The sequence below is a fragment of the Mobula birostris genome, chromosome 4 (assembly GCF_030028105.1).
Source record: "Mobula birostris isolate sMobBir1 chromosome 4, sMobBir1.hap1, whole genome shotgun sequence".
Classification (NCBI taxonomy): Eukaryota; Metazoa; Chordata; class Chondrichthyes; order Myliobatiformes; family Myliobatidae; genus Mobula; species Mobula birostris.
Window position 1 is genome coordinate 193242350 of NC_092373.1, and position 14355 is coordinate 193256704.

General features: G+C 42.2%; 1 protein-coding gene across 3 annotated transcripts in view; it reads right to left on the reverse strand.

Annotated features, from left to right (window-relative positions):
* atrn (attractin) overlaps positions 1–14355 on the reverse strand; it is a 408487-nt gene that overhangs the window by 116619 nt on the left and 277513 nt on the right. The window contains exon 26 of one of the 3 annotated variants that reach the window (XM_072256713.1): positions 14142–14246. The exons of the other annotated variants lie outside the window; for them this stretch is intronic. Coding sequence (XP_072112814.1) covers positions 14225–14246 — 22 coding nt within the window. The 3' untranslated portion in view covers positions 14142–14224. Of the gene's footprint in view, positions 1–14141; positions 14247–14355 lie in introns of those variants that run through there. 3 annotated transcript variants of the gene reach the window in all.

Below are 14355 nucleotides of genomic sequence, written 5' to 3' on the forward strand. Positions count from 1 at the left end.
AGAGAAAAACCCTAGCTCGTTAAACCTTTCGTCATAATACGTCCTCTAATCCAAGTAGCATCTTGATAAATCTCCTTTGAACCTTCTCTAAATCTTCCATATTTTTCCCATAATAAAGCCACCAGAACTAACTCAATCTTGAAGTACGTTTATTATCAAAGTATGTATGCAGTGTACAATCCCCCAATTAATCTCCCGATTAATGAAGGTCAATACTTAATCGCTCTATCAACATGTCCGTCAACTTTGAGGGATCCATAGACTAGGATACCAAGATCTCTCCTCCACCTTCAAGTCCAATCTTCCAAAGTATATCCTTTCACACTTTACTGGATTGAACTCCAACAGCCACTTCTCCTGTGTAAGGCATTTCTTCTTTTAGGTTACTGCGTAGGCTAATTAAAATTAGATTGAGAGGACACGCAGTCCTTTTTTATTGTCATTTAGTAATGCATGCATTAAGAAATGATACAATGTTCCTCTAGTGTGATATCACAGAAACACAAGACAAACCAAGACTGAAAAACTGCCAAAAACCACATAATTATAACATATAGTTACAACAGTGCAAGCAACACCATAATTTGATGAAGAACAGACCATGGGCACGGTAAAAAAAGTCTCAAGGTCTCTCGAAAGTCCCATCACCTCACGCAGATGGTAGAAGGAAGAAAACTCTCCCTGCCATGAGCTTCCAGCACCGCAACCTTGCTGATGCAGCACCCTGGAAGCACCCGACCACAGTCCGACTCTGAGTCCATCCGAAAACTTCGAGCCTCCGATCAGCCCTCCGACACCGAGCACCATCTCTGCTGAGCGCTTCAACCCCAGCCCCAGCCACCAGCAACAGGCAAAGCCGAGGATTTGGGGCCTTCCCCTCCGGAGATTCTCGATCGCATAGTAGCAGCGGCAGCGAACTGGGCATTTCAGAAGTTTCTCCAGATGTTCCTTCTTGCTTCTCACGTCTGTCTCCATCAAATCAAAATTGTGCACAGCATCCTACTCACAAATACGATATCATTCACCGGAGAGGCCGCGCGAGCTGCGTCGCGCCGCCATCTTCTCCTCCCTTTCTCTTTGGCCTTTTTGTTATGTTATAATTAAAATGGCTTCTTTGATATGTTAACTGCTGAGAAAGTTCTCTCGCTAGCAGCTTGCTTGGGTTATATTATTGATAAGAGAGCAAATGAACCAATTGGGATAGATGTTATTCTTTCTAGTGTGTAAGTTATTGTGATGCGTGGGTTTTTGGGGAGAAGGCGCGATGGAGAGAGAGAGAATGGACAAGGTGCTGTGAGCCAGCTAACGGGGCCAGACCCCGAGCAGGAGTCCGAGGTCCAGGGTCTTCGGCGAGGAGAGGAGACAGGGACAGACTCGTGTCGACCACCGTGGTTGGTCCCAGGCGGTAGGTCGAGGTGGTCAGAGGGGATCCAATGGTGAAGAGAGGATCGTTACTAGAGCTCTAACTGTTGTGCACGAAGAGAGTGAACTTTGTTAAGTGTGGCGCCTTTTATTTTCCTTTTATATTTTATCTCTATTAATTATATAGTTCCAGTAATATCTATAAACTGTAATTCATTTAACCGTATATGTGTATTGTCTGTTATTCGGCGGGGTGGGGTACATCACACAGCATCCACACAAACTTAATTACCCAGCTTGGCAGGGCTGAGGGCTGTTTCCCTAGATGACAACGAGTTGAGCAACCCTGAGGGTTGCCAGGGGGGCTACACCTGTCTGTATCCTATTGTAATCTAGAACAACCAACTACATTGCCTCCAACCTTTGTGTCATCTACAAACTCACGAAACTACCTTCCTACTTCCTCATCCAAGTAATTTATAAATATCAAAGAGTAGGGGTCCTAAACAGATTCCTGCGTAACACCACAAGTTATGAACCTCCAAGCAGAATATGCTCCTTCTATTACCACACTCTGCTTTCCGTGGGCAAGCCAAATCTGAATCCATGCAGCCAAATCCCCATGGACCCCATGCCCCATTCTGGATGAGCCTATCATGGGAAATCCTTGTTAAATGCCTGACTAAAATCCATGTAGACCCCATCTTCTGCTCTACCTTCACCAATTTGCATTGTCCCCTGCTCAGAAAACTCAATTAGAGTTGTGAGCCACGAGCTGCCCCTCACAGAGCCATGTTGACTATCCCTAATCAAGCTCTGCTTCCCCAAATTCTCATACATCCTGTGCATAGAAATTCTCTCCAATAGTTAGGCCACCACTGATGTAAGAATCATTGTCCATAATTCCCAGAATTGTCACTTTAAGCGCCTGGACAAGGCAGGAGCTTGACATCAGTATAACAAAATGCGGGGAGAGTGTTGGGACAGAGAGAGACAGAGACAGAGACAGAGACAGAGACAGAGAGAGAGAGAGAGAGAGAGAGAGAGAGAGATAGAGAGAGACAGAGCGAGAGAGAGTGAGAGATAGAGAGAGAGAGAGAGATAGTGAGATAGTTATGACTTCGGACTGCAAGCAGGAGCTCGCTAGAGTAATGGGTGAAGTTTGATACTTTCCCATGCCCAAAGGATTGGGTAAATGAGCGGCCCACAGTGCATATTGGATATGGGACTGTCACTTCTTATGATCCATACGTGGATTTTTGGAGTATTCTGTGGCGACCACTTTTGTTAACCCTTACATGGATTTGGGCGTGTTATGTGGTGTCCACTTGTGCTAAGGAATATTCCGTGACTTTCACCTTGTAATATCTCTACGTGGATTTCGGAATACAACTTGACGGCTGAGATCTTCTGTGACTGTTAACTTCGTTTTCCCAGCGTGGAACCTGTGGAATTCTTCGTGATCGCCTCCTCATTGCATTTTAATGTGGATTTACAAGTTTCTCCCCTCACCTATTCCGTGGATAGTTGAAACTTTTCAGCTTGCCATATTAAAACTTTAAGAATTGTTCCTAAGCTTGACTGCTTGGGAGCCACAAACACATCTCCTTGCCCGCTCATCGCCTCCCTCTGGTGCTCCTCCCCCCTTTTCCATGGCCTTCTGTCCTCTTCTATCTGACTCCCCCTTCTCCAGCCCAGTATCTCTTCCACCAATCAACTTCCCAGTTCTTTATTTCATCCTCCCTCTTTAAGGTTTTACCTATCATTTGTGTTTTTCCTCTCTCCTTCCCCCCCCCACCACCTTTTAAATCTACTCAGCTTTTTCTCTCCAGTCCAGTCCTGCTGGAGGGTCTTGGCCCAAAACATCGATGTAGTCTTTTCCATAGATGCTGCCTGGCTTGCTGAGTTCCTCCAGAATCTTGGGTGTGTTAGTTCGAAAAATCTTGATTCTTTTAAGCAATGAATAAACATCCCATTCGTACATTTACAGGTATCGTCAATCAAGTTCCAATCAGCAATGCAATAATGGCACACACAAAAAATGCCGGAAGAACTCAGCAGGCCAGACAGCATCTATAGAAAAGTGTTTTGGGCCAAGACCCTTCATCAGGATTTTGTGTGTGTTGCTTGGATTTCCAACATCTGCAGATTTTTTTTTGTATGCGATAATGTCAAACAGCAGCATTGTGATGCATGGAAGTAATTGGTGAAAGAGTATAATTGTTCATTTCTGTATATAAAAAGTCCCCTGTTGCTGTGAGTAAATGGATGTAACCAACAGAAGATATTCAGCAAGAAATAGTTGAAATGTAAGATGGTGACTCGTATTTGCATAGTGTCAACTGTGACTCACAAATTTCCTACCACAAATTACATCCATCAAATTATTAATGATTTATGAAAATAAATGTTATTCTTCAAAAAGCATGACCCCATAAAACAAGACTCAAACCCAGCAAAATGAAGGGATCATTATTGCATGCAATAAAAACAGAAAGTGTTGGGGATAATCAGTAGGTCAATCAGCATCTGCAGTTGCACAATATGATATGCATGATGTCACTTTAATATTCCACTTCACTCCTCTCTAACCTCTTGTTGTTCCAATAAAGCTCCATAAATCAAGGAACAGCATCTAATCTTCCGATTTGGGACTGCAGAGCCCGAGGGGATAGAAACATAGAAAACATATAGCACAATACAGGCCTTTTGGCCCACAAAGCTATGTCGAACATGTCCCTACGTTAGAACTCCCTAGGCTTTACCCATAGTCCTCTATTTTTTCTAAGCTCCATGTAGCCATCCAGGAGTCTCTTAAAAGACCCTATGGTTTCCACCTCCACCGCCAGCAGCCCATTCCACGCACTCACCACTCTCTGCGTAAAAAACTTACCCCTTACATCTCCTCTGTACCTACTTCCAAGCACCTTAAAACTATGCCCTCTTGTGCTAGCCATCTCTGCCCTGGGGAAAAGCCTCTGACTATCCACACGATCAATGCCTCTCATTATCTTGTACACCCCTATCAGGTCACCTCTCATCCTCCGTCACTCCAAAATGTACAAAATCATAACAAACATTTTCCAATAACCCACCTTTCTAGTTAATCTTAGGACTTGTCTGACCTGCGGAACCCTTCCAGAATTCTGTTTTTTTCCCCCAGATATCCCCCTACCCTCCCAACGCTCCTAACTTTCATTAACTTAATTCAATTTAGATCTCTTTCACCACGTTCTTTGTCAGTGTCACCACTTGGTCTTTATCATATTACAAACATTCTCCCCACCCTATCCTTTAATGCAACTTAAAACTTGCTGAATTTCTAACTTTCATCAGTTCTGATCATAATTCATGGAAGTTAGAAGTTAATCAAGTTTTAAGTTGCAGTGAAGGTGCAAATGGAATGAATGTCTGCATGAAACATTAATTCAGTTCTTCTGTGCAGAGGTGCAGCCTAACCTGTTGAGTATTTCTAGCATCAGGAGTTTTCCACTTTGCAATATCATGATTGCAATTTTAGAATACTGTGCCAGGTACTCAAGATCGGAGGGGAACCTATCATTAGAAATGTGAAACAAGCAGTTCATTAACATTGTCTATTCTCAGTACAGTCAAAAGTATGTAATGCAGATGACAAGAGAGGACCTGACATAATTGATTTATAAAACAAGATCTTTCATGAATGGCCAAAAGATACAGAAAATGTATTCCAAGGTCCTTCAATTCACTTTAGGAATTGGTTCACATCTACCAACAATGTCAATGAATAATTGTCAGATTGGTTAATATTATACAGTGTGAAATAAACAAGGTGCCCTAATGTTTACCCAAGATGACAATATTACATGTATTGCCCCAAGCTTGTTTAAGAGTTGTACCACTCCAGAGACAAAGAAATCATTTTAGCTTCTGACATTCTGCATCTATTGCCAAGATATTGATGGGCATTCCATTTTTAACCTCAGAGGAAATGCAAAGCTGGTTTTGAAGCAGATGGGATTTACAAGGATGACTGCATTACAATAGACGATAAAGTTCTCATACCTGATCCAACTAATACTGAAAATTCATGGTTGACATCAGTAAATCTCAACCAAATGAAAATAAGTAGTCATGATTGAATGACAGAGCAGACTTCGTAGGCCAAATGCCCTCTAATGGTCTAAGCTCAGCAGGAGAACCATTAAGATAGATTGACAGTCACATAAGACCAGCTCTTCTCAATCTTTTGAGATACCCAGTAATTTTCAAAACTGCACCTCAAGATATTGCTAAGAACACTCTCTCAATATGTTGTGTTTTAACCCTCAAGAAAATGAAAACTTGTGGGTAAAGCATCATTTGTAGATGAGAAGGGATGATCAATGTTCCTGATTGAGAATCTCTAACAGGACTGATACCAGGTCTCACACTAAAATGCCAACTATCCTCAGATGCTGTTCAACCCAATGACTTCTTCTTGCTGTTGGTTTCTCCACTCCAAATTTCAGCACCTGTAGTCTTTTGTGTCTCAAAAGGCCATCCTGTGACTGGCACCCACAAAATTGCACCATGGGAGCTTTAAATTAAAACAGTGTTTCTTTAATTGCCGCCCAGACTTGAGCACATGAAGGTCGTTTGTCACAGTTGACACCAAGTCAGTTCTATACTTGCCATTACTGTCCTGCACATACTGAAAGGTGACAGCTCTATTAAAAGGAGGAAATCTTTTGGTGAACCTGTCATACAGGCTGCACCCTGGAGGAAAGAAATCTCACATACTGGACGGTACTTATTCTGATTCTTTCCTTCTCACTAGTAACCACACACAGTGGCCACTTACTTAGGTACATGAGGTACCTAAAGAGGCTACTGAGTGTACTTCTGTATGTTTGTAGTCTTCTGGTGCTGTAGAAGAGCACACTTCAAGGTTCAACATGTTGTGCATTCAGAGCTTAAATCAGTCTCATTAGCAAAGCATTTTCGCAGAGAACTGGATGCCTTTTGTCTTTCTCACCATTCTCTGTAAACTCCATAGACTGTTGTCGTTGAAAATCTCAGGGGATCTGCAGTATCTGAGATACTCAAACCACCCCAACTAGCACCAACAACATTCCACTGTCAAAGTCACTTAGATCACACTTCTTCACCATTCTGATGTTTGATCTGAACAACAACTGAACCTCGAACATGTCTGCATGCACTGAGTTGCTGCCACATACTTGGCTGCTTAGATATTTGCATTAGTGAGCAGGTGTACAGCTGTACCTACTGGAATGGCCAATGAGTGCATACGAAATGAAGGTGTACTTGTAAATGGCACCTCCTAGCGGACATTTGTGGTGTTGAATTAAATTGGCAGCTGGAGCAGAATTGTTGTTCCCAGCTCACAATCCAGACTCCCGGGCTAACGGTTCAAATCTAACACTGCAGCTGGGAGAAATAAATTTAGTTAACATCTGGAATAAAAACAAGTCTCAGTAATAACCTGTGGTGAACAAAACATATGGTTCTCTGATGAAGGAAAAATTGTGCCTTAATCTTGCATTCCTGATACCTAATTTTAAACAACATCAAAATAGTTAACTTTAAACTCTCCTCTGAAAAGACCCGCCAAGCCATTCAGTTACGATTTTGTTTTTGAGGCTTAGCCTAAAGGTAAAACAAGCGGTGATCACTGGACTCCAACACCTGTCCTGGGACGGCATCCCAGGACAGGTACTCAGAGTGTGTGTGGCACAAGTGGCAGGTGTGTTTACAGACATTTTCAGTCTCTCCATCTCCCACAGTACAGTGCGCTCCTGCTTCAAAACATCCACCATTGTCCCTGCACTTAAAAAGACCAAGGTAACATGCCTGAACAACTGGTGTCCTGTCACACTCACCGCAATAATAAGCAAATGTTTTGAGAGGCTGGTCAAGGACTTCATCTGCAGCATGCTACCATGCACACTGGACCCCCTACAACTCGCTTACCGACACAACCCATCGACAGATGACGCAATAGCCACAGCTCTACACACCGTCCATACACATCTGGAGAAAAAGGATGTTTCTGTGAGAATGCTATTCTTGGACTACGCATTCAACACCATAATTCCCTGCAAGCTCGACAAGAAACTCAGAGCCCTCGGCCTTCACCCTGCCTTGGATTTTGTGTGCTTGGATTTTCAGAAGGCATTTGACAAGGTGCCACACATAAGGCTGCTTCACAAGCTATGAGTCCATGGTATTACAGAAAAGATTCTAGCATGGATAAAGCAGTGGCTGATTGGCAGGAGGCAAAGAAAGGGAATAATGGGAGCCTTTTCTGGCTAGCTGCTGCTGATTAGCGGTGTTCCTCAGAGAGCTGTGTTGGGACCGATTCTTTTTACATTATATCTCATTGATCTGCATGATGGAATTGATGGTTTTGTTGCAAAGTTTGCAGACAATATAAAGGTAGGTGGAGGGGCAGATAGTTCTGAGGAAAAAGGGAAGCTACAGAAGGACTTAGATGAGGAGAATGGACATTGAAATGGCAGATAGTATAGTGTTTTGGGAAGTGTAGGGGCATGCACTTTGGTAGAAGAAATGAAAAAGGTTGACTATTCTCTAAATGTGGAGAAAATACAAAAAACTAAGGTGCAAAAGGAGCTGGGAGTCCTCATGCAGGATGCCCTAAAGGTTAATTTCCAGTCTGAGTCTATGGTGGGGAAGGCAAATACAATGTTAACATATATTTCAAGAAGACTAGAATATAAAAGCAAGGATGTCATGCTGAAACTTTAAAAAGCACTGCTGAGGCCTCAATTGGAGTACTATGAGCAGGTTTGGGCACCTGATCTTAGAAAGAATGTGCTGAAACTGGAGTGAGTTCAAAGGAGATTCATGAAAATGATTCTAGGATTGAATGGCTCATCACATGAAGAGCGTTTGATGGTTCTGGGCCTGTATTCCCCAAAATTCAGAAGAATGAGGGATGACCTCATTGAAACCTATCAATGGTGAAAGGCCTTGACATAATGGATGTGGAGAGGATCTTTCCTATGGTGGGAGAGTCTAAGACCGGAGGACACAGCCTCAGAATAGAGGAGCGTCCTTTTAGAACAGAGATGAGGAGGAATTTCTTTAGCCAGAGAATGGTAAATCTGTGGAATACTTTGCTACAGGCAGTTATGGAGGCCAAGTATTTATGTATATTTAAGGGATAGGTTAACGGATTCTTGAATGGTCAGGGCATGACGAGATACAGGGAGAAAGCAGGAGATTAGGGCTGAGAGGAAAATTAAATCAGCATAATGAAATGGTGGAGCAGACTCGATGGGCCAAAGACAAAACATAAATAACGTGGCTACAAGATACCAGAGTGGGATACCCTGCAGACTATCATTACAGCACAGTACAGACCCATCAGCCCTCAATGTGCTGACCTGTTAAACTACTCTAAGATCAATCTAATCTTTCTCTTCTGCATACCTCTCCATTCTATCATCCATGTGCCATCTAACAGTTTAAGTGCCCCTAATATATCTGACTCTACCAGCACCCCTTGCAGGACATTGCATGTCCTCTGAGATAGTGACACCCAGGAATTTAGCGCTACTGACCCTCTCCACCCCTGATACTCCAATGATTACTGGCTCGTGGATCTCTGGTTTCCCTCTCCTAAAGTCTACAGTCAGTTCCTTAGTAGTGCTGACATTGAGAGAGAGATTGTTGTTATGACAGTACTCAGCCACTGAACTGCATTGAGCTCAGTGCATTAGTAGCTGCCACACGCCTGGCTGATTAGATACTTGCATTTACAAGGTGTACAATTGTACCGAACAAAGTTATCACTGAGTGCATTTTCTTGTTGATGGTTCTATTACCTAACTGTAATTAGACTTGAACCTCACCTTTTCTTTAACTTTCTGGAAAACTTATTCTTCCATTAAAATTCAGATTTTATTTTCTAAACATTCTATTCCAATAGTTCAATCGAACAGTTATATTTCAAGTCAAGTCAAGTCACTTTTAATTGTCATTTCGACCATAACTGCTGGTACAGTACACAGTAAAATTGAGACAACGTTTTTCAGGACCATGGTGCTACACGAACAATACAAAAACTACACTGAACTACGTAAAACAACACAAAACTACACTAGACTACAGACCTACCCAGGACTGCGTAAAGTGCACAAAACAGTGCAGGTATTACAATAAATGATAAACAAGACAATATGCACAGTAGAGGGCAGTCAGTTGGTATCAGTCCAGGCTCTGGGTATTGAGGAGTCTGATGACTTGGGGGAAGAAATTGTTACATAGTCTAGTCGTGAGCCCAAATACTTCGGTGCCTTATGCTAGATGGCAGGAGGGAGAAGAGTTTGTATGAGGGGTGCGTGGGGTCCTTCATAATGTTGCTTGCTTTACGGACGCAGCGTGTGGTGTGAATGTCTCTAATGGCGGGAAGAGAGACCCCGATGATCTCAGCTGATCTCACTATCCGCTGCAGGGTCTTGCGATCCAAGATGGTGCAATTTCCGAACCAGGCAGTGATGCAGCTGCTCACGATGCTCTCCATACAACCTCTGTAGAATGTGGTGAGGATGGGGGGTGGGAGATGGACTTTTCTCAGCCTTCGCAGAAAGTAGAGACACTGCTGGGCTTTCTTTGCTATGGAGCTGGTGTTGAGGAACTAGGTGAGATTCTCTGCCAGGTGAACACCAAGAAATTTGGTGCTCTTAACGATCTCTACGGAGGAGTCATTGATGCTCAGTGGAGAGTAGTTGCTCCGTGTCCTCCTGAAGTCAACAACCATCTCTCTTGTTTACATTCAGAGACAGGTTGTTGGCTCTGCACCAGTCGGTTAGCTGCTGCACCTCCTCTCTGTATGCTGACTCATCGTTCTTGCTGATGAGACCCACCACGGTCGTGTCATCGGCGAACTTGATGATGTGGTTCGAGCTGTGTGTTGCAGCACAGTCGTGGGTCATTTTTACTTTGTCTTCTGCATCCCACATGCTCAAAGCCTCAAATCAAATGGTATATGTACAGTATGCACTCAAATGTATAGCTGCATGAAGACATCAGTGACATCTACTTAAACTAGTGTAAGAAATTAAAGAGCAAAGTGCTACTAGAATTCCTGCTCCCATTTTTCTTCATTATTCCCTGGTTTAGACCTTAGCACTTCAAGTCCATCTATTTCACAAGTACATTATTTCATTTTTCATGATATATCTCCTGCTCAATCTTGTAACAAAATTACTCAGCCTATTTGTGACAGCTTGATGCAGGTCATGTTGACTTTTGCAATGATGGTGGTAGAAAAGCAAATGGCAGGTATTCATTGAAACCATTCATTAAAGTAACTTGGAAACTATTCCAAGTTGTGTTCAGTCACTCAGCTAACGGAGAGATGAACAATTTGCAAAAGACTTGAACACAGCTTTGGCATGTCACCAAAAACTTTGCCAAGCTTCTATGGATACATTGTGAAGAGCATCTGAATTGGTTGTATCATGGCCTGGGATGGAAACCTATGCTCAGGACTGGAACGGAAAAGCCTACAGAAAGTGGTGGCAGTAATGCAATCACTCAACTTGGGTATGATGTTTTCCAAAGGAGCTGGTTGATTCTCAGGTGACTATGGAGGCCAAATGGCGATCCACAAAACCAGGGTGACAGGGCAGATTCCCTAAATGGAGGATTTCTGTGTGTGACTTATTAACGTAGGGAGGCTGGTGCACAGGCAGCCATCACACAGTCCTTGACAGATCAGGGTCAGGGTCCAGTGGCATCGAATGCAAACTGACTGGGGAACCTTCACTACTACAGCCTTCCTGCACCTTCACTATTGTTGTGGTGTGTCATGATCTTCCACCAGCGCCACTACTGAGGTCATAGATTTTGGAAACTCATTGACTTTTCCTTCATGGGTGACCCTACCAGTAGCTAAGCACCAAGTGGTGTTGCTCTCGGGATCTGTGAAGCCAGGTGAGGGGGACGGTAGGTGAGTGGGGTAGGGGGTGAAGTGAGAAGCTGGGAGGTAAGGGGTGGAAAAGTTAAAGGGTGGAAGAAGAAATCTGATAGGAAAAGAGAGTGGACCATGGGAGAAAAGGAAAGAGGAGGGACTCCAGAGGGAGACAATAGGCAAATGAGAAGAGAAAAGAGGAATTTAACTTAATTTTATACGTAAGTGTAAACAGAACACTTATGATAATGATTACTCTGCATGGTGAAGAGCTATTTATAACAAGTTGCACTGAAAGGGTAGAGAGAATAGTTGTGTAATTGTTTAGCAAACTCTTTTTGAATCACCAGTATACAAACTTTTGAGTAATTCATATTAAAATATATTAAGCATTAGTATATTTTAAATAAGCTGCTTCTGTAGCACTTCACAGAGCTCCATTGTATATGACTGGGACTCCAACTGTGATTTATCTATGAAGATCTTCTTCTTCATAAGTGCATCAACCCTGCTGGGGCATAGGCTGCTGGCAACAGCTCACCAGAATCCTCTTTCCTGGGCCAGTCTTTCAAATTGTCTCCAGTGTGCCCCATCTTCCTGGTGCTCCTCCTCTCTCACAATAGAGTCTTTGGAGCTTCTTTTGGCATTTCTGTTTCTCTTGGTTTCTACAGGATGTGGTTGCTAGCCTCATACTTCATCCTCCTACTTTCACATCTGGGCTTCAGACCAACCATGGCAGTTTCCATGAATAACACCAATTCCTATAAACACTTCTTTCCAAGCATCTGATATAAACTATGAAGCACAAATCATAAATTTTCCAAACAGGGCGCTATAAAATAGAAAGCTTTGCAAACTGGTGCAGGGATGATTAGATTAGATTATGAGGACACTCAGTCCTCATTTATTGTCATTTAGAAATGCATGCATTAAAAAATGATGCAACGTTCCTCCAGAATGATATCACAAGAAAACACAGGACAAACCAAGACTAAAACTGACAAAACCACATAATTATAACATATAGTTACAACAACGCAAAGCAATACCATAATTTGATAAAGAGCAGACCATGGGCGCGGTAAAAAAAAGAGGGTGCTGGGAAGAGGTGAGGGACTGCAAACCATCCAAGGAGCATAATTTTAAGCTTGTGAGTAGGAGGCATAATTAAAAAAGCACATTACAGGTCGATCTTCACTAATGAGGCACCATTGGGACCTGAGGAGTGCCAGATTAGTGAAAATGCCAAATTACAGAAGGATCACGTTAAGCAATAGCTAACCTTCACTAATCCGGCACCATTGGGACCTGACGAGTGCTGGATCAGTGAAAATGCCGAATTACAGAAGGGTCACATTAAGCATAATCAGTGCCGGATTCTCGAAGGAACTGGATTACAGGTAGTCAGATTAGTGGAGGTCAACTGTATTTTATTTAATTGCAATATTCTGGTTTACGACAATGCTTTATTTTATTAATAGTTATGCTGTCGCATATTTCATTTTCTGCAGCTTTTCTCAAAATGCTATGTGTTCCTTTAATTACATTATACAATTAAAAATTTCATTTTTGCTGTAATAAAAATTCAGCTGATTGACAAGTTAGGTTTGTTGAATTAGCGACAGGTTTTGTCTTGGGAATATTCTAGAGTGTGGGAACAATGGTGGGTACCATTTTCTAGAGAGTGAGCACATGATCGAAGGAGAAAGAAAGAAAGTGGAAAATGGAAACAGACAATGAACATAGCAGAAGAACGTGGTGAAATGCTCACAGAACTCATTTGGAAGGACAGATACTGCTGTCTGAAAATCCTCATGCAAACAATGACCTCACAGAGAATGCAGATAGCTAGTTAGCACATGGAAAAAGCTTGGAGAAAGTCTGACACCTTTCCCTTGGACATTGTATAAATATTTTTCTTTCCTGGGACATGTTCTTCAGCTCAAAATTGCTTCAGTATTGTGAGCAAACAAAGTGAAGCAAACTGGATTAATTATGTAACAATGAGCTTCAACAATTACCTGCATTTTATAGAAATATACATATATTTATATTATAATATATATACTATATCATATATAGTATATGATGAGCTCTTTATTTTACTTAGTATATTATTGTGTTTGTTACTGTTCAGAATAGTTTGTCAATACAATTTCAATTGAAGTTATTTAAATTTAAACTGCTTTCTGGGGAACAGTAAATTTGTACAGGGTGTTCATGGGTGTGTCAGTATTCATATAAGTACCAGTCCTACTTTCCCTTAAAGGGCCATTCACGCTTCCATGTTTGGGCAAGTTATGCTATTATTCCTCTCTGCGCCTTGTGGCACATCGGGCGGCAACCTTGCCTTTTTTTTTAGCATATTGTCTATTTTTTACAAGGCCGAGTTGACAGCTGGACGCTCAACCCAGCACAGATGGAAAGCGTGCAAGAAGCTGGCTGCATTCGAACCCGGGACCATTCGCCTCGAAGTCCGGTGCAGATGCCACTGCACCACCAGCCGGCTGTATTTGTGTTTACCTGAATCACACTTACCCTAGACATGTTTATATATTGGAAATGACCTTTTCAGAACTTTTCCAATGCATTGTCAAGTTATGTTACTGTTAGCTTGCATTCACAGTAATAGCTCACTTGTTACAAGCTTACGATGAGAGGGTTACATAATATTTTTAATCAGTGCTGAGAATTTGTGACAAGGTTCTATTGCAAACTTCTGAATCACACAATGTGCAGCATAAGAAATAAACAAAATACAGCCTACGTTTTATTCTTGTATATCATAGTTGTACAATTTTATTATATATTGTACATCAAGAGTATAGAATCCCAATGCAGGGCCCTGGCCTGAAACTTCAACTCCTTATTCCTCTCTGTAGATGCTGTCTGACCTGCTGAATTCCTCCAGAGTTCTGTGTCTGTTACAGGCTACATCGATCAGTTAGCCACCGTATCAGTTCTGGTTTCAGAAGATAATACGTAACATTAACAATACACCCTATCCTCGTTAGCACAAAATAATCTGCAGATGCTGGGGTCAAAGCAACACTCACAACACGCTGGAGGAA